Source organism: Saimiri boliviensis, chromosome 13 (assembly GCF_048565385.1).
Source record: "Saimiri boliviensis isolate mSaiBol1 chromosome 13, mSaiBol1.pri, whole genome shotgun sequence".
NCBI lineage: Eukaryota > Metazoa > Chordata > Mammalia > Primates > Cebidae > Saimiri > Saimiri boliviensis.
In genome coordinates, this window is record NC_133461.1 from 41,565,354 (window position 1) to 41,585,902 (window position 20,549).

Below are 20,549 nucleotides of genomic sequence, written 5' to 3' on the forward strand. Positions count from 1 at the left end.
CTACTCCCAGTTCCCCACTCTGGCAGAGAGCTCTTAATGCAGGCAAAAGTGAAAGGCGTTCATACAGGCAGGCACCTGTTAAACATTCTCTGAGTTATTCTGATTTGTGCACCTCCCTCTGATCCCATCTCCATTCTTGATAAAAATTATTTAAGTGTTCACAGTAAAATAATATAATTATATTAATATCTCTGAAGTGGTTCAAACTGTAATTGTGTGTCATGTTATGGGATGATATTAGCATAAGAAAAATACATACATTAGAATATAAAACAGAAAGCTGTAGAAAAGGGAAAGAAAATAAAGACACCCACCTATTAGAAGAGAAAGATCGGAAGTTGTAAGGCTCAGAGGCGGAATTTGTGCTCAAAGAGACAGAATCAGAGGAACTGTCAAAGGAATAAAACCCCACTCACAATGTGGCATGGAAAGACAGCAAAGGATTTTGATATATTCTTCGGAGGCAAAAAGACTTCATGTCACATGGCTGGGTAAAAGATATATAAATTTGGACACATAATACATATGTAAAACCTTACGTTTAAAAACCCATGATTAGTAATCATATTTTAATAAATGATCCCCTTAATTCAAAGAGATAACAGTTTTCTCTGCATCTATGTAAACACTGGTCATTATTTAGTTGGGGGTCAGTAACTTAGAGGTATGCCACAACTACTCTGTGCTTGGGCTGAAATCCACAAAAATAACATGGCAGAAACCAAGTCAAGGGGTGCAGTTAACACACTCTTCTCCTCCCCGAGTTAATCTCAAATAAGCCTCCCTGTGAGCAAATCTACCTGTTTTCCTTCTGGGACTCTGCTTCCTGCTCCGTGGTGGACAGTGGGGAGTCCTCAAAGTCATAGGAGAAGAGGTGGAAGGGGCTGTGGGGCACGTAGGGCAGCTTGTCTATGGTTGGTGACACCTTCAGGGAGCTGGGTGTGGTGGAGGAGGGCCGAGCAGCTGAGGCAGGGGGTGACAGGAGGGCAGACCGGCTGCCCTCAGGCCCACAGGACCCACTGCGCACGGGGGTCCTGCCTGCAGAGGCGGCCAGTAGCAGCTTTCCCTGCGAGGCAGCATTCGAGACAGCAGGGAGGGCGGAACTCTTGGGAGCAGCATCCTTTCCAGTGGGGGTCTGCCCTGAGGCATGGCTGACCTTGCTGTTGGGCCAGCAGGGAAGAGAAAGAGGAAAAAAAAAAAAAGATTTGGGAGAAAGGGAGCAAAGGTTAGGAAAAAGAGAAAGACAGGCCAAAAGCCACTTCTGTACTGTTATCACTCACTTCAGAATCCAGCTGTGTTTCTCAAAGTGCAGCATAAAAGCCTGTCACCAGAAGCTTTGGTGTGCCCAAGCAATCCTGACATACTGGGCTTGTCAAACTGGGAGGTAAGGCTTACATAGGGCAAGGAGGCAGCTCTCAGACCAAATCTGGCCTCTGGACGTAGGAGACTTTGGGAAGGGATTAATGGAGCCCCAAAGACTCTTCTGCACACTGCCCCTCCCACATTTCTCCCTGCTGCTTATTTTGGCACCTGAATTTCCACAATCGGAACTTCATCTCTGTCTTGGTCAAACAGCAGATCTGTCCTCCTGCAAAAAAGCCCAACCTTGAGGAAAAGGTATTCCACAAAGCCATATACTTTAGTAACTGCTTCCAGACCCTTTCATGAAAGCAGGTATGGATAAGAGAAAAGGAGAAAAAATGCCAGTGAGGAAGGCAAAGAGCTAAAAAGGAGGGGCCAGGATAATAAAGACAAATTTGGCCCATTTCATACTTTCTTCAGGGCCTCCCACTATGCCTGTGACATCCAGACTCCTTCAGACAGGTCTGATTCCACCACAGTTACAGGTATAAAATCCTGACCTCAGCCCCCTCCACACACATAGTAACTATGGGAGGTGATAGATGTGTTCACTGATTGTGGTCATCATTACACAATGTATACATATATCAGATCATCATGTTGTAAACCTTATATGTTTTTTTTTTCCTGAGACAGAGTTTTGCTCTCGTTGCCCAGGCTAGAGTGCAATGGCGCAATCTTGGCTCACTGCAACCTTTGCCTCCAGGGTTCAAGTGACCCTCCTCCCTCAGCCTCCCAAGTAGCTGGGATTACAGGCATGCACTACCACATCTGTCTAATTTTGTATATTTAGTAGGGATGAGGTTTCACCATGTTGGTCAGGCTGGACTTGAACTCCTGACCTCAAGTGATTCACCTGCCTCAGCCTTCCAAACTGCTGGGATTACAGACATGAGTCACCGCGCCTGACATTATATATACTTTTAAATTTGTGAGTTAAGTATTATAAAACTAAAAGAAGAGCTTTCCATCTTCAAGGGGCTGGATTTAGATACTTGGACATTTTAACACATACATTTATCAGCTGGGAATCTATGTTAAACTTTGCATTTTGCCAGTCTTTTCCCAGAGAACTTGACTCCCAGCCATGTTCATTTGAACGTGGAATAAGAGCTGTCTTCTTTTCTGCCTCAAATTCAGAGCTCTACCTGTACATAAGGGCAAGCACACCAGTTTCCCTGGGTTGAGGGGAAGATGGTCATGCTGTAGCAAGCTCAGGGCACTGCCCCCGGGGTGAGCACACACTAAGCAGAAGCGAGCAGGAAGCGAGGCAGCAGAGACATCAACCCAACAGAAGGAAGGGAAAATCCTTTATGGTCTCAGAAGTTTACACCAGAGAACAAATAACAACCAGATGAAGGTTAATGAATACCTAGGTACTAACAAGATCAAGCTCTGGTATTTAACATGCATATGTTTATTTCCTAACACTGAAAAGTCTAATCATCCTGGGTAAAGGATGCCCTCTGGCATCACTTTGTGGAGTCAGACTCTTCTGGGCATAAGATAAACAATCATCTACCTGTATAAATAACAATCCTAGGTAGAGACAGGACACCATTAACAGGGATGCCTTTGAAGGCTGCCCTTTCCAGCCAGATTCTTCCATCTGGTCTGAAGGTGCAGAAGCAGGTGCATACCTGAGGGTTTAAGGGTTTGTGCGGGTGGGACAGAACACATACCTTTAAGCAGATAGGGAGGCATATCCCTGTCTCAGTGATAGTCTACAGAATTTTCTACAGCTCATCTTCAACTGATGGTGGGATGGTGACCAAACATCTTCCCTTTCCAGACCACCTCTAAGTAATCAATCACTAGCTCTAAGCACAGCAGGGGCTCTGTTTCATGCTTATCTTTTCTGAAATGTGTGGCTAATTCTCTATGATCAGCTCATTCCTTTCCTCTCTCCACATCCTGCTGGCTTCTTCTCAGACATTTCCAAATGGGAGGAAGCAATCATTAATTTGTCAGTGCAGAGAAGATTCTATGCCCCCTGGGCATGGCAGGAGTCTGAGTGTCAAATGAGCTCATCTGAGAGCTTGTGTGCACACTGCTAGCTTGGCAGATGAGGCATCAGTAGCAAAGACTCCATTAAATCTAAAATTGGCAAGAGAAAGATTTTACTCGGATCCATCCAGGATCTTTTTGCTTTGCTTATTGTAGAAAAAAACAAAAAACAGAAACAAACAAACAAACAAACAAACAAAAAACAGTAAAAATGTCCATTTGCAGTGGCAATCAATTAAGTGAAGAAAACCATTCAATTTTAGAATTATTTCTGAATACTGGAAAATAAAACTACCCATGAGGAATTTTTATTGTTTTTACAGACATCATTTAGGGAAAATATCTACAGAATTAAAAAATATCTGCAAGGTGCCTGGGTCTGTCAGCATTGCCTGAGGATAGAAAGCAAGTACTGTGCAAAGGAGGTGAGTGGAGGACAGCAAACTCCCCAAAGGGCTACAGAGTTACGTTAGTTGTCTTGGGTGTGAAAACAAATAATGGGAAATTTTGCTGTGACTCATGAGGTGACAATGTTACTGTTCGTTAGGGTAAAAAAACAAACCTGAGTCATTAATATAGTAGTTACCCACACATTTTAGCTAACATTGTACTGGTAAAATCGGGAAAAAGGGAACATGTGGAATTCCTACTACAATGCTGAAAGGGAGAGAATCTTCTTAGGGGAGACGAGCCTTTTTAGTCACCGTCAATCTGGCTGAGCTAAAGCACTCAATGAGGGAGGGAGCAGCGGGGAGAAAACCAGTGATTTTTTCCATAAGTATGGTTAGGAAGGCAGGATTTCAATAACAAGTGCAGTTCTCTAATGAAAACATGCTCAGGTATTTCTACAAAACCAGTGGTTCTGTGGCTCTGTGAACAGGATAAGTAAGGGTTTGCAAGTGGGAGCCAGTGAGGAAGGAAGGTGGCCACTAGAAGGCGGTGAACTATCATTAGGAAGGAGCCTCCCACTTTTAGTGTGAGCTTGGGAGGCTCCAGTCCTAGGTACCTGTCCTTGCCCTGACAGGAGGCATCATCCTCTCTCTCTTCCTCTGAATTGGGCTCCGTGATTGGCTGCTCCTCTTCCTCTTCCTCCTCCTCCCTGAGACAAGGCCAGGAAAAGAGAAATGCACACAGACAAGATGGAAAAGTAAGATGAGCATTATAGACAACGAGAAAGATGAAGCAAAATAAATAAATAAAATAAAATAAAATAAAATAAAATAAAATAAATAAAATAAAATAAAATAAAAAAAAATTCCAGCTGGCTGAAATGAAGAAAAAGCATACTCAGTCTGTTAAGATACAAGAGACAGTTTTGAGATGAGGGAATTTAAATGTAGGGTAGAGATGTAAGAAACCAGAAGAGGCCAAATTTCTTTGTCAAGCTAGCCAGATGCCACTACCCTGCACCCCTCACATGCAATTCAGAGAAGATTCTGGCCTTGGGTAGACCCTCCTCTGGTTTTTCTCCTCCACACAGAATCATCCAGTAAATGATTTTGGTAATGACCAGCTGAAGCAACAAGGGTCCTCACATCTTCACTGCATCCCTCCTGATTAGAAGTCAGAGAGGGACAGGCCAATTTAACATGGACTAACCTCCATGGTAGAGGTATGGTTTTGGCATGGCCACCCCTCATTCTCAACAAATAGCCACCCCTGACTCTCAGTGAGAGTGTTTCAGGGGCGCAGTTCCACTCCCACTTCGAGGGTGGCACATAGTCCAAGTGGGGTCATTTCATGTCACACCTAGGGTTTCTCCTGGTACCATCAGGGATGACTCACTATAAGGACACCCTGAATCCAAGAAAAACATAGTTGAAACTGGGAGAAAGGGAGAGGAAAGCAGTCCCTCGGACCATTTTAATGCCTGTATCCAGCAATCTGGAGCTCTACCCCAGCCTGTCACTAATGGAAGACAATACATTCTCTTTGCTGCTTAGGGTAGTTTCAGTTGGGTTTTGTCCTTGCAGCTATAAGTGTAGTCTAAAAATTTAAATAACTGGGATGTTCTCTTTCTGTGGCCTCTAAATCCTGTCAACATCTGACTTATGTCACAGTCCACATGGAACACCTGTTCAGTGCCCTGCTGGGCTTCTCAATCCCTTGCCTTGCTGGACTCGAGTGACCTCCACCTTCAGTCTTTCTCACTCCAGACCCCACCATCATACAGAACTAGTCCACCTTGGAAATCTTACCTCCAATCTTCCCACCCCTGACCACAAACCCCCATTCACCCAAATCTCTCACTCCTTTCCTCCCACCCAAATTCTTCAACTTCCTAACACATGTGCATCCTCTGCTTTCTCAATGTCCCAGCACCTTCTTGCTTCCAGTCCTTATGGATCCACTAGGTCTCACTCCAGGCATCATCTACCACGATCTTTAACTCTGTCATCCCACTGTCCTTCAGCTGTGTTCTTTTCCTTTTCACCAACATATAAAACATATACAGAAAAGTATACAAATCACTGAATTTTCACAAAATAAACACATGTATCCAACCAGCACCCCCTCAATAGTCTTTGCCAATTGCTTCCCTCTCCCACCCCACATCAAGTTAGCTTTGCCTGGTTTTATTCTCCATCTAAAAGGAATCATAATCTGTCTAGCCTTTGTTCAACATTACACCTGTGGGATTCATCTACATAGTTATGTATACCTGAAGATCATTCATTCTTATTGTGTATTGCAGTAGTTTACCCATTCTACTTCTGATGACACTTGAGTACCCTTCAGTGTGGGGCTATTTTGAATAGTGCTGCCATAAACACTGCAGTACATGTCTTCTGGTGAATATATGCATATATTACTGTGTACTGTGGATCTCAGGATGTAATTTTGGGTCACAAGATATGCTTGAGTTCATCTTTATTAAAAAATGCCATTTAAAAAAATGATGGGACAAATTACCATCCCTATAAGTAGTAGATGAGCATTCTGACTGTTTTACATTCTTGCCAAGATCTGATAATTTTGTCTATTTCATTTTAGCCATCAGTCTGTGGGTAGTGATGTCTCAGTGTACTTTGTTTGCTTTCTCTAGTGACTAATGAAGTTGGGCACATTGTCGCATTTTTAATGTCCATTTGGATATGCTTGTCTTTGAAGTGTCAAAGTAATTTTTTTTCCCATTTAAAAAAAGTCATTTTTTTTATTTGAAGAAGTGTTTTTAATATCATTTGTCCTTTGTCATTTATATGTGCTGTGAACATCTTTTCCTTTTCTGTGTAATGTCTTTGCATTCATTTAATGTCATGTTTTAATACATAGAAGTTCTTAATAAGGTCCTGTTTATCTTTGATGGGCAGTGCCTTTGTGTGCTGTTTTAATTTTTTTGTTTACACTAGGTCTTACAGATAGTCTCCATGTGTCCTTCTAAAAGCTTTATTTCACTAACTTTCACATTTACATTTGTAGTACATCTCTAATAGATATTTGTGTATTATGTAAAATAGAGGTCAGATACTTTTTTTTTCCTCCATCAGTATGCAGTGGGCCCAGAACCATTTAGTAAAAGGCCCTTCTCTCCACTTCAGTATCTTGTTCACAAGTCAGGTAAATATATATTAAAATATATATTTGTAGATTTCTGGACTTTTTCTCACAAATCAACTTGTCTGCTGCTCTACTATTGACTGGGATTATGTTAAATTTATACACAAATTTGAAGAACTGACATCTTTGCTGAGTTTTTAAATCCATGGTTGTGATATAGCCTTTATTTAGATCTAATATTACTACAATCTTAATTTCTCTTAATAGTGTTTTAAATTTTTACAGAGGTCTTAGATATCTTTATTTTTAGGTATAAATTTGGATGCTACTGTATATGTTATCAAACTCTAAATTTCATTTTCTATTTGTTGATGGAATATAGAAATAAAATTAAATTCTGTCAATTTAGTTTGTATCCAGCAATTTTTCTAAATTTATTAATTGTAACATTTATAAACATCCTTTTAGACTTCCTCTGTAGACAAACATTTTATCACTAAATAATGATGGTTTTATTTACTTTTCAATTCATCTGCCTTTCCTTTTCCTTCCCCTGTTCCACTTGCTAGCACCTCCAGCATGATGATGAAATGAAGATAGCGATGCTTCCTTTTCTTGTTCCAAATCTCAGGAAAAAGTATAAGGTTTGTCATAGATTTTTTTGGTAGATAGGCTTCATTTAAAAAGTTTCCTTCTAATCCTAGTTAAAAATTTTTATTATAAACAAGTATTAAAGTTCTGTCAAATGCCTTTTTTCCTTTTAAGATAATCATATGATTCTTCCTTTTTTCTGTTACAAAGATTGCTTTTTTAAAAAAAAATGTTAAACCAACCTTACATACCACGAATAAACTTAATAAAGATAATACATTTTGTTGTATTATCTTTTTATATACAGCTGGAATACATTTTTATTAAGTTTCTTTACGTATCTGTTTTGGAAAGAGATTGATCTATAATTCCCCTGTCTTATAATGTGCTTGTCAGATTTTAAAATCAAGGTTATGCATGCCCTATAAAAAATTAGGTAGGTAGAGGGATTGAGAGCTGTGTAACTAAGGAGGGAGAGACAGATCTGGACTCAGGGTGCCTCTAACAGAAACAAGGAGAGCGGCGAGACAGCATCCCTCCTGTCATGGCAGGAGCCACAGACAAGGACTTCTAAGCCATCCTTCTTATTTATTTATTTATTTATTTATTTATTGACAGAGCCTGGCTCTACCACCCAAGCTAGAGTGCAGTGGCGCAACCTTGGCATCTCAGCTCACTGTAGCCTCCGCCTCCTGGGTTCAAGTGATTCTCGTGCTTGAGCTTTCCGAGTAGCTGGGACCACAGGCATGTACCACCACACCTAGATAATTTTTATATTTTTAGTAGAGATGGGTTTTTACCATATTTGCCAGGCTGGTCTTGAACTCCTAATCTCAAATGATCCACCCACCTCAGCCTCCCAAAGTGCTGGGATTATAGGTGTGAGCCACCATGCCTGCCTCAGCCATCCTTCTGAGCTTGGCACAGCACATCCTCACACACCACCTCCCACCAGCTTCAGTCCTTTGTTTCCTCCATCTGCTCCCACAGCCGCCAAACTATACCCACAACCTCCATCACGAAGCCACCTTCCCTCAGCTTGATCAGGAGTCTGCAGATGTTATTACTCTGGTCCACACAAAACGCCCTCCACCTCGCCAATCCATAGGCCTCTCATCTTTAAAACAAGACACTGAGCCCCTCCCTCCAAAATTCCTTGATTCCATTTACCCTCCCAGGCAGAGCTGGAGAGGTTCTGGAGCCAGACTGCCTGGGTCTGCTCTCCAGCTCTACTACTTTTCAGCCCTGTGAACTTGGACTCCACTTTACTCATCCTTACATGAAGGAGTAACAGTACCTATCTCCCAGCAGGAATGCATTATTATGTAAAAGTACTTTGTCTTTTTGACCCATCTCTTTTCCACATGGCTGTCTCACAGGTACTTAAAGACAGCTATCCAAAGCTACATCCCAAGCTGTCTTCTCTTTGGGCTCAACATCCTCAGATCCCACAACAAATCTTTACGTGATGTGTATGTTGTAGCTTTGCTATCACAAGTGGCAGGGCAGAACCAATGGCAGACAGCACAATGACCCATTGGGAGGGTCTATATTCAGGATGTCCCACGGCCAGAGCACTGGCCTTGCCTATAATGCAAAGGGGTGGAGAAGGAAATACCCTCTCCTAGGGCACAGGACTTTCTAGGCTTGATTTTACTTAGCTCCAACCTTTGATAACATCAGTCAAATGAAATGATGTTTTGTGCTAATAATATTTAAGACTGAATAATTAATTCTGACAACTTTGCTTTTCTCAAGCTAGATTTTCTTGTGAAGTGTAACCTAATTGTGTTTATATTAGTGCTAAAGAATTCTGGGTGTTTGGCATTTGGCTTTCCAATACCTCCACAGGTCTTCTGCTCGTGATTGACAAGGAGTTACTCTAGGACACAGGCCTGTTTCAAATTCGTTAGGTATTTTCCTTTTCACCAGATTTGAGAGTCCCAGATTTGAGGTCACCCTTTTCATGTTGGAAAAGCAACTCAGAGGCCTGCAGCCTGACCAGTTCTGCAGGCCGCAGTTTCCGTCAAAGCCAATTTAATATCTCGGATTTGAGTCTTAGGCTAATGTCATATTTCTTAGGCTTCAAAACACCAAAAGGAAAATAAATGTTGCTGAGCTGTTTCAGAAACACAATACAAACATTCAAAATAATGTAAAAGTATGTTCTAAGACCAAAGCAATCAGAATGAGAAAAGATTGAGCAATAAACTGGGAGAAGACATTTACAATAAATCTAATAGACAAACTCAAATCAAGGATATAAGAAAATATATTTTAAATTCCAAAAACTATAAAATGAACAAAATACATGAACACAGCCGACAAACTTGTATGAAGAGATATTTTACCCTCACTATCAATCAGGGCACTATAAATTAAGGCCACAACGAGATACCATTTCTATCTTCTTAGTAAAATTAGAAGTCTAATGATACCACGTGCTGAAAAGAATGCAAGTCAACTAACTCATATATATCACTGATACGAAGATATCTAGGTATAACCACCTGGCAAGGTATTTTTCAGTATCTTTGCAAGATAATTAACACTATCTTGTAAAATTAAACACTGATCTCATGACCTAAAGGTGGCATTGCTATACCCTAGGACAGTGATTCTGAACCAGAGTTATTCTGTCTCTACCCCCAGGGACATCTGTAAATATCTGGAGACATTTTTAGTTATCACAACTGGGGTGGAGGGCAGGGAGTACTACTGGCATCTAGTAGGCTGACACGAGGTTGCTGTAAAACATCCCACAATGCACAGAATACCTCCATGACAAGGAATCATTCAGTTCAAAACATCAACAGTGCTGAGGTTAAGAAACCTTCCCTAGGGATACTGAAGCACCAGTGTACTAGGGTGAGAGTCCAAGGATGTTCTCAGCAGCACTATCTGTAATTGTCAGAAGCTTGAAAAGACCCAAATGTCCACCAACAAGAAAAAAAAAACATTAAAAGATTGTGGTAAATTTCAGGCAGTGAAAATGAATGAACCACCACTTCACATTACAATATGGAGGACCACCAGACACATAACGCTGAGGGACTGAAACAAGTCCAAGAGGGAACATACATTTTACAACAAAGCCCAGAAAATCAGAATTGTATAATCTAATGTGACATATGTGTGTAATGATACTTCAAAAACCACATCCATTCAACTACAGAGAAAAAAATAAAAGTAAAAATTACTAAAAAGAAAAGCCCACAATAAAACTCCATAAAACAATGATAAACACACATTTAAATGTTGGTTACCCAGGTTTAGGAATGGGAGAGTGAGAAGCGCACAGACGGATGTAAATGAGAAGTAACACCTTGTTTTTCCAGTTAAGTCATAGTCTCCTTGATGTTCTATTATATTAATAAATATTATATAAAATATACTAGAGGATAGTGATCCACAGACCAGTGATGACACTGTGTTATTAACCAAAGACAATGATTAACCCACTTCTGTACAATTAGGATTTTTAAACTATGTAATGAAACCATTTTTTATTTTATTATAGGCCCAGGGACAGATATGCAGGTGGTTATATAGGTAAACTCATATTACAAGGGTTTGTTGTACAGATTTCTTCACCCAGGTGCTAAGCCTAGTATCCAATAGTTACATTTTTCTCTTCCTCTCCCTCCTCCTCTCCTTTGCCTTCAGGTAGGTCCTCGTAGCTGTTGTTTCCCTCTACATGTCCACGTGTTCTCATCATTTAGCCCCCACTTATAAGTGAGAATATCCAGTACTTGGTTTCCTGTTCCTGCATTAGTTTACTAAAAATGCAGTCTGATTATGGCACAAAGGCTTTATCTCCCTCTATTTAACAACAACAACAAAAAAAATTTTGGAGACGGATTTTTGCTCTGTCGCCCAGGCTGGAGTGCAGTGGCACCATCTTGGCTCACTGGAACTTCCGTCTCCTGGGTTCAAGCAGTTCCCCTGCCCCAGCCTCCCAAGTAGCTGGGACTACAGGCGTGCACCACCACACCAGGTAATTTTTATATTTTAGTAGAAATGGGGTTTCACCATGTTGTCCAGGCTGGTCTTGAACCCCTAACCTCAAGTGATCTACCCGTCTTGGCCTTCCAAAGTGCTGGGATTACAGGCATGAGCCGCTGCGCCAGGTTTAACAAATTTTATTGAGCATTTATGTACAAACATGCTGGGATGCAATGGCTAAACCAAGTCCCCACCCTTGGATTACAGACCAGTGAGAGGAAACACTAAACAACTAACTGTAGCAGGAAGTATTCAACCAATGGGGCCCGTTACCCTAAATGATTCTGCAGTGCTGCTGAAGCAAAACTTGGCTGTTTAAGGCTAAAGAGGACCTGAGTAAGGGACAAGATGGAATTTCCCACGACATTCCCTTGCGTAACATGTCTACTGACCTAGGATCAAGTCTAATTTGCCTAGCTAATCTCTAATCCCTTATCACCTCTCCAATTTCATCTCCCACTCTCCCTTCATGAACCTCACCACCCAGTCTTTATGCAGTCTACTGATACATCAAGCTTCTACCCAACACCAAAGACATTTCATTCTTGGAGTCCTTGCAAGAGCCATTCTTCATCACTAGAGTTACTTTTCCTTCTCTGTTTCTACAGGAGACCCTGCCCACAGCCCTGGCTCCAAGGGACAGCCAATAAGTACTAGCTGCCTGCTGCAGTTCCATGGCCCTGAGGACCTAGCACAGTGCTCAGCACAGAGGCCCTTGCTATGGTTGATCCAAGGGCAGGATTCACAATTACTCGGAGATGACCTCAGAGATCTCCCATGTTGCAGAGAAGAAAGATGGGGTCTAGAGAGGGCAAGACCAAACAAGTTGCCAGTAAAAACTCTGCTCTCCTAATATCCAGGCCAGACTCCTTTCTACCATGCCAGGCTACCCCATGAAACTAGAGCAGAATCTAAACTGTTTTCATCACTGCACGCTTCCTTCTAAGCATTAGTCTCCTGACCTGTGCTTGTCAATCCTTCTTTCACACAGCACAGATAAAAATAATCCTTTGTATTAGACAAGGCTGTGTATGGCTCCCAGAAGACCAGCCCAGGGCCCAGTCACCCTAGACTTGCCTAATCATCCTGAAAGCCTAGAGGAGCAGTGCCTTATGACCCATACTTGGCAACTAGTCAAAAACCTGTCTTAAGGTTTAGATAAAATGCAGACATTTAAACTGTCCCATTTAATTCTATAAAATGCATAGGATATACCATAAGATATAAAAAATTCATAGAAATATTTTGTTACATTTATGGCAAAGAACGTGGACCTCTGGGCTCAGTCTGCAGCTTCTGTGTTACTGAATCCTTAAATTGCAGTGTGATCTTAGTCTCACAGTGACTCACACTTTCTGTTAACTTTAAGGCTGTTTCTAGGTCACTGAGGGCCCAAGGTATGTTTGAAAACTTCCAATTAGCAATCTTAATCAGTTAAGACAAATATCTGGCCAACTTGAATCAGTGATTTCACTTAAAAGTAGAGTTTCGTTAGCCATCAAGTTTTTGAAAAAAGTTTCTGTGAAAGATTTTTACCAGCCAAGAGGACGAAAAGACATCTAACAGAGCCCAGCTGTTGCTCTGTTTCCATGGTGAGAACCCAAAGTTAGACAAGAAAGTATTTATTGTCCCTGCAGCATGCAAAGTTAAGAGGAGTATAAAGCATACTCCTCATGGATCCTAAATAGACCCCAGAAGCTGGACTATGGGCTAGGACCTTAATATATAAGCCATTATTTTGCTCTTGTTTTAGAATCAAATAAATATTAAAGGGTCTAGCACATTATTTCTGGTGAAACATGGAGTAGTTTAAAATAATGGAATTCAAGTCTGCAGATTATAAACATCAACAGAAAAAAAACACAATTAGTAACTAGGGTTACAGATTTATTCAGGTGTAAAACAAATGGACCTAGCGATAACTACAGACTATGAGGCTTCTCACTGCTTTGTGTATACCTTGATATTGTGCTCAAAACAAAACAAAACAAAACAAAACAAAACAAAAAAAACACTTTATTCCAAGCCAGAGATATTCATTGCTTAAATGTCCCTCAGAAGTTGACAGAGCAGAAGAGAAACTAGGATGAAGATAAGCTGCATTTTTCTAAGAACTCTGGAAACAGCAGGAACACTAAGCATAGTCCCTTGCTGAGATTTTAGGAGGGCAGCCTTCAGAGGCAAAAAACAGCCTTGCTCAGGGTATGGCCTGAATCTGTCCTGAGACCTTGGTGTAACTTATTTGGCTCTCTTATTTTACCCTTAAAATAAAGGGAAGTACACTGGAATGGAAGCCTCCAATTCTGACTGTTATAGCTGGAAAAATCCAATTGTGTGGACATGAGATATGTTTTGCCACTTCCAGAAGTTGTACAATGACTAATCTCTTCTGTGTTTTTCACATATGGAAGATACCACCCTCCTAAACCAGGACAAGCTCAAGGCTGTTAAGGGTGGCCTTGGGAGGTCCAGAAATGGGACAACTGACACTCTCTACAATACATGCCCCAACACTTCATGTCTCTCCACGCCACTGGCAACCTCCAGCCTAGAAATTTGCATCCTTGAGGCATATTTTTTTTAAATGTGAATGCTCAAGTCCTCCTTTTAGATATCGCATTCAAGTGTTCTGGGGTAGAACCTGAACATGGGCTAATTTAGATGCTTGGCAGGATTGAAAACCACTACCCTAGTCTAACCTATCAATGTTTCTCAGTAGCTCGGCATCAATAGCCACAACCCATGTCCCTGCTGCCACTCTCCCTTGCCTCCAATCCAATCCCCACCAGGCAGGCAGGTAGACAGGCAGCTCTTCAAATGTGCACAACTGAGCCTCACATACTGACTAATAACCGGACTCTGTGCTGTGGTTTCCCAGGCTCTGCAGGACCTGCTTTGCTCACTGTGCAACCTCATCTCCACTCTGTGCCACCTGTCTCCAGCCACATGCTACGGCCTCACCTCCCGAGATGCCTATTAGATATGCAGCTATATCAAGGCTTTTCTCCCTTTGCTACTGCATATGGCATGCCCTTGGCCTGGGGAGCTTTTCTCTTACTCTTCTCATCCTTTGGGATTTAACCTAAATGCCTAGGGAGGTTTTCTGGACCAGCCCAATCACACTATTCTCTTTTCTAAAGAATTTTTTAAAGTGAATATTTACTATGGGAATTCATACTCCCTTTGAGAAAGAAAGTATGCTTATACTACTACTGATTAACAGTTAAGTTCCTCTGACCAGCAATAACCACTGTTATACATTTGGTGGATAAACTCCTAGATTTAAAAACAAAACAGAAACATCTTATTCTACAACATTTTTACACAGAAAATGATTTAACAACCATGTTGGCACTTCTGATATTCGTACTGTGCATTTCTTCTACCTGCTGGCGGCATCTGCCACATAAATCATCTAGAAGTAATAGATGTTCTACTGACCTAGCTATTCCCCAATTGTTCGCTTTACTGTATCACAGGGTCGCAGTAATGCCTCTCCGTGCCCACATCCTTGTGCACTTCTGGAGGGTTTCCTCAAAGATAGACTCGTGTATCCCTGATATCCTCTACCACATGGCCCTGTTGGCTTGCTTCTAAAGTCCTCTTCCAATGCTACTCATATTTACTTGCTATACTATTTGCATGCTGTCTTTTGAAACTGTACGTTTTGTAAGGTTTATGTTCACCATTGCATTCTCAGATTCTAGAACATGGGAGGCACAGGGAAATAGGAGTTGGGGCTGGGCACAGTGGCTCATGCCTGTAATCCCAGCCCTTTGGGAGGCCGAGGAGGACAGACCACTTGAGATGAAGAGTTCAAGACCAGCCTGGTCAACACAGTGAAATCCCATCTCTACTAAAAATACAAAAATTAGCCGTACGTGCTCACTTGAACCCAGGAGGCAGAGGCTACAGTGAGCTGAAATGGTGCCACTGAACTCCAGCCTGGGTGACAGAGCAAGACTCTGTCTTGAAACAACAACAACAAACCCCAAAACAAACAAACAAAAAAGAAAATAATTGGATAAACAAATGAGTATGATTTGTTTCTTTAGTCCCAGAATACAGTATTCCTGTCTCAACAAAGTCAGTAATTATAAAATCAAAGGTCATAAGATGTCACTACAATGAAGTCTTTTAATGTAAGGCTGCTCTGAAATAACATACCTAGTGTTGAGGGCTTCTTTTCTAGAGAACTGGAGGCTTGCTCGTTTACTTATAAACATGAACTATCAAGCATGTGAACCCAAGTCCACAAATGCAAACAAAAACAAAGGGAGAGTCCAAGGTACTTCATAGTTGTTTTTTTTTTCCTATTCCATGAACAAAATTATATGCCCCCTTCCATTTGGAAGGCAGTTTTGCAAAGCTTTGTTATGGATGAAAAAATATTTAGAAAAAAAACAGCTTCTGAAGTCTGGCAATTCAGTATGTATTTCATACTTAAAGGCCTGCCCACATGCATGTAGCCATGACATGCCCACCCCCACTATCCCTGCTCCATTCAAGGACTCCCCAGTAGACAAATACCTGTACCCCACAGGCCCTGACTGGCTACCTCCTCATGAGGGCTCATCTCTAGTCAGCTTTTAATCTCATGTTTGTAAAACCAGAACCACATGGCTGGAAAAAAAACAAAACAACAACAAAAAAAAATACGTCAGGAATAAAATTATTTCTCTGGGGCCATGTGGACACTGTAATTGAGGACTCCTGAAGTGTGATATAATAGTCTCTTGATTCCTCACTGAGCTATCATGTCTTCAGGTAGTACATTCTCTCAGGATGATCAAAGGGATTTAGGCTGCAGATAACCATCCCAATGTTCCCAGGATTTCTTGAGTTCTGCAGGGCACTTTCATTTTTTGTTTGCTTTTTGTTTTGTTTTTTGTTTCTTGAGATACTCACTCTGTCACCCAGGCTGGAGTGCAGTGGCATGCTCTTAGCTCACTGTGACCTCCGTCTGCCAGGATTAAGCAATCCTCCCACCTCAGGCTCCCAGGTATCTGGGACTACAGGTGTGCACCACCATGCCTGGCTAATTTTTTTTTTTTTTTTTTTTTTTTTTTTTGTAGAGAGATGATGTTTTGCCATGTTGCCCATGCTGGTCTTGAACTCCTAGGCTCAAATGGTCCACCTGCCTTGACCTCCCAAAGTGTTGTGATTACAGGCATGAGCCACTGTGCAAGACTTCTGCAGGGCACTTTCTGAGGGCCAGGAATAGGCTTCCCTGTCTTTTGCCTTGCTCTGCCCCCCAAGGATCTCTCTGGGGAAGGCAGGCTCTCCTTGGGATGGCTATAGTTTGTCATTTATTCTATTTACTTAACAAACTCTGTGCCTGGTGTACTTATGCTAAGCAATTCACATGGTTCCCTCCTTCAGTACTCACAAGAACCTTGAGGTAGAGACTATGAATACCCCCATTCACAGATGAGGAGCTGAGGCACAGGGAGGTTCAGAAATTTGCCCAGGATCATAGCTAGTAAGCCAGAATTGAACGTAGGAAGTCCAGCTCTAGTGTCCATACTTCTAACCACTCTATTGTGCTACCTCTGTCTATGATCAATTCTTTGTGGCTGGAAAAAAAATGCCTCTTTGGCCAGCTGCAATGGCTCGTGCCTGCAATCCCAGCACTTTGGGAGGCCACGGCAGGCAGATCGCCAGAGGTCAGGAGTTTGAGACCAGCCTGACCAACATGGAGAAACCCCATCTCTACTAAAAATACAAAAATTAGCCAGGCATAGTGGTGTGTGATTGTAATCCCAGTTATTCAGGAGGCTGAGGCAGGCGAATCGCTTGACCCTTGGAGGCAGAGGTTGCAGTAAGCTGAGATCACACCATTGCACTACAGCCTGGACAACAAGATAAAACTTGGTCTCAAAAAAAAAAAAAAAAAAAAAAAAAAAAAAGCCTTTTCTGAGGACTGGAAGAAGCCATGAATCCTTCCATCTTTAGATTCTTTCCTGAACGCCATCAGCTCATCTGACGGTATCCATGTGCACAGGATGTTTACTAGCTCTCATCCCTTGTTCCCTCACTCTCTTTGCCCCTCTCACCAGAGCCCTATACCCAATAGGTAAATGGATGAAAACACGATATAGGGCACCGTAAGACATATCTGGACCATGATTATAGCCCATGTTAATTCCAACTAGTCTCTGAAACATAAACACTACCTCATTTAGAAACAATAAATATTTTTGCAACATGAAATATGATGCTTCTGTCATCACTATCAGCCACTAAGCACAAGCTGGAGTGAGATGAGCATGACCTTCTCCAGGTTTCTCTCACTGGGCCTTCTTCAATTTCCAAAGCCTATTCCTAGCAGACTCCCTTGCAAAATGATTCACATCAGCATCACCTCTGCCTAGATGGATTTTTCTGTTGTCAAATTTGGCTCCTTCAATCTACATGCTCAGGGTTTTATTTTCCTATTTGTTCAACCTTCATCAATGAACACTTACCACCAGGCTGCCTCCACAGGCTCTTATCAAGCAAAAATAATCTCATTCTTCTTTCCATGGCTGGATTTGATCAACTCAGCTCAGTATTCTTCAGAAATCCCCTGCTCTACCTCCAAAGGGATCCTGGGAGTTACACAGGGCTATAGAGAGACATCCTTATTCTCTAGCTGGATGACCCATGCCCATGCCTGCAGCAAAAACCAAGCCTTATAAGAAAGTGCTATGAACATTCAGAATACAGATGAGAAGGTGCATATTACAGGAGATAAAAGGTTTAGACAGGTCAAAGCTTGGCACTAAAAGAAGAAAATTCTCAAAGCAAGTCAAAGATTCAACTAGAAACTCAAAACTTTCTGTCTGCAGTGTGTTCACCTCCATTCCCATAGTCAACAGATTATTTCTTCAAGAGCCCTCATACCACATAAGTCCACTCTAGCCTGAGAAACAGTCACACTTAATGATAACCAATGCCGAGGTTCATTGACTTGGAATGTGGGTAAGTTTCTTCATTTTATGAGATGAAGGTTCTGTACATTCTCTTGCAGGGTTTTCCCCAACCACCTATCTGCTCATACAGTTTATTTTTCCTGGGTTAGGACCCCTAAACCAGAGCTTTAATCATCACCCACAGGTAGGGGAGTTCCAGAATTGCCTATCCAGTTGACTATGGGAATTTCCACTCACCTCATCCATAGATACCTCCCAGAGCTTACTGACTGGCCCAGGTTACTGATTGCTAGGCAATCACCTCAGGCCCCTTTGTCTTTGACACCATGAAATCCAGTCACTGTTCTACAAACCACAGCCTCTTGCATTCTCATCACCTCCATCTACTTTCCCTTCTCTCTGCCCCTGCTTCAGTCAGGCCCTCTGCATGCCTTCCAGGACCAGCAAAAGCCTGGCACCAATCTCCTTGTGCAGCCTGCTCTCCTCCAGTGAACTCCCCACACTGAATGCCCAGAATGCTCCTGCAGAAACACTACACTGATTTTCACTTAATCACTTGAAATTCATCAGTAGCTCCACTTGGCTACTGATGGATAAAATTTTGCCAATTTCTTTAGAAACTAGAAAGATCCCAAGATTCAATTCAGGAAAGTTCAAACCCATGAGAAATTTACAATCTTGTCACAGCAAATATTTGAGAAACCATTCCTGCCCCAGATACCAGGAGCATTGCAAAGTAACTTCTTCCTCATGCCCCAGTGTCTCTGCCTTTAGTCGGTACAGTTTCTCCCATTTCTAAGCTCACTCTTCCAGCCTTCCTAGCCCTCTTCTCTCCAGGCCACCCTTTGCTATTCAATGCTCAGCATGCATTTCTTAGACACTGCTGAATCACTGGCTATATTCCAATCATACTTTTGTCAGGAGGTCACCACCCTTGCCAGTGAATCCCATTTATAGCAAGTCACTTACCATCAGATAAATCTTCCCAAGTAGCTACTTGCCACTCATGGTACCCGTGGTTGTTAATCTACTTGTTATGAAATCCCCTAGCATGTTTATGTGGGTACACAAAATATTTTCTCCAATTCATGTTCATATTCATTTAACAATTACCTTCTTTAACAGAGTAATATCTGCGAATGCTCCAGGGCATGAATTGATGATAATAACAGCACTGGGCAAAGTACATATTTGTGTTATTTTAACTCTCCCACCACCGTATTAAGGAGTACAGGTAGCATCATCCTGAGTTTACACACAACCACGCCTATGCCTCACCTGCCCCACCTCACCTGCTGCTCCTTCACTGCACATGGCCAGCCTTCCTCCAGGAGCCAGGACTGAACAGGTCGCCTGAGTTGCAGATTTTGTAGATGAACATTGTATAACACCTCATCTCACAGTATGTCTTTTGCTTGCAAATAGATTGCTCATTGCCAGCTGCTTCCAAGAAAGAGATAGGGCTGCTCTACTATTCTGCTATTCTACTGTAGACCCAGGATGAATTAGGAATCCTGGTAACGAAGTTTTGTGGACAAGGTATGGGAAACTGTGCTGCCTTAAAACTTAGGCATTTAAACACACCTCCTTCACACCTCCTTCCTGTCAAAACATGGGAAGATGAGCTCATCACCCCCCGCCTCCCAGCACAATTCCATAATTAGGCTCTCCGATTTGCCCACTGCTTCCTGTGGCTGGTGAAGAGATGCCAAAACTCTTCTTCACTCCTGCCAGAAAACAGAAAACAACACCCCTCTAATTGCCTCCCTCCAGCTCCCACCACAGAGGCACAGCCCCAAGGCTTGGCTACCCTCATCCTACCACCTGCTGGGCCACTAATTGGTATGTACCAACTGTGAACCCTCAAAAAGTGAGATGGCTTAGGTTTCTGCTCCTCCACAGCCCCTTCCATAATTGATAGTTAACTGTGGCTTCCTTTCAGCTATGAGTTTCCCTTCTCTACACCTTCCCTTACTCCATCGCCAAGGTAGTGGTTAGTTACTTATGATTCACTGGAAAGCCTTGTTCCAGTGTTACAGCTATTGCTCTGAACATTTTCAGAATTCCCCTCCTTAAAATGTCTTCTTCAGTGCCCATTTATGAGAAAAACAAGCAAATCAGTAAGATTTCAGAATCAAAATCAGTGACTAAAAAATAGAGCTCACTACGATT

At 42.0% G+C, this 20,549-nt stretch overlaps 1 protein-coding gene across 9 annotated transcripts in view; it reads right to left on the minus strand.

Moving 5' to 3' along the window:
* Positions 1-20,549, minus strand: part of FHOD3 (formin homology 2 domain containing 3) — a 493,523-nt gene that overhangs the window by 131,330 nt on the left and 341,644 nt on the right. For 4 of the 9 annotated variants that reach the window (XM_074383563.1, XM_074383562.1, XM_039463510.2 and 1 more), the window contains 3 exons: positions 4,376-4,468; positions 801-1,160; positions 315-389 (listed from right to left, as the gene is read on the minus strand). The exons of the other annotated variants lie outside the window; for them this stretch is intronic. In XM_074383563.1, coding sequence (XP_074239664.1) covers positions 315-389; positions 801-1,160; positions 4,376-4,468 — 528 coding nt within the window. The remainder of the gene's footprint in view (positions 1-314; positions 390-800; positions 1,161-4,375; positions 4,469-20,549) is intronic. 9 annotated transcript variants of the gene reach the window in all.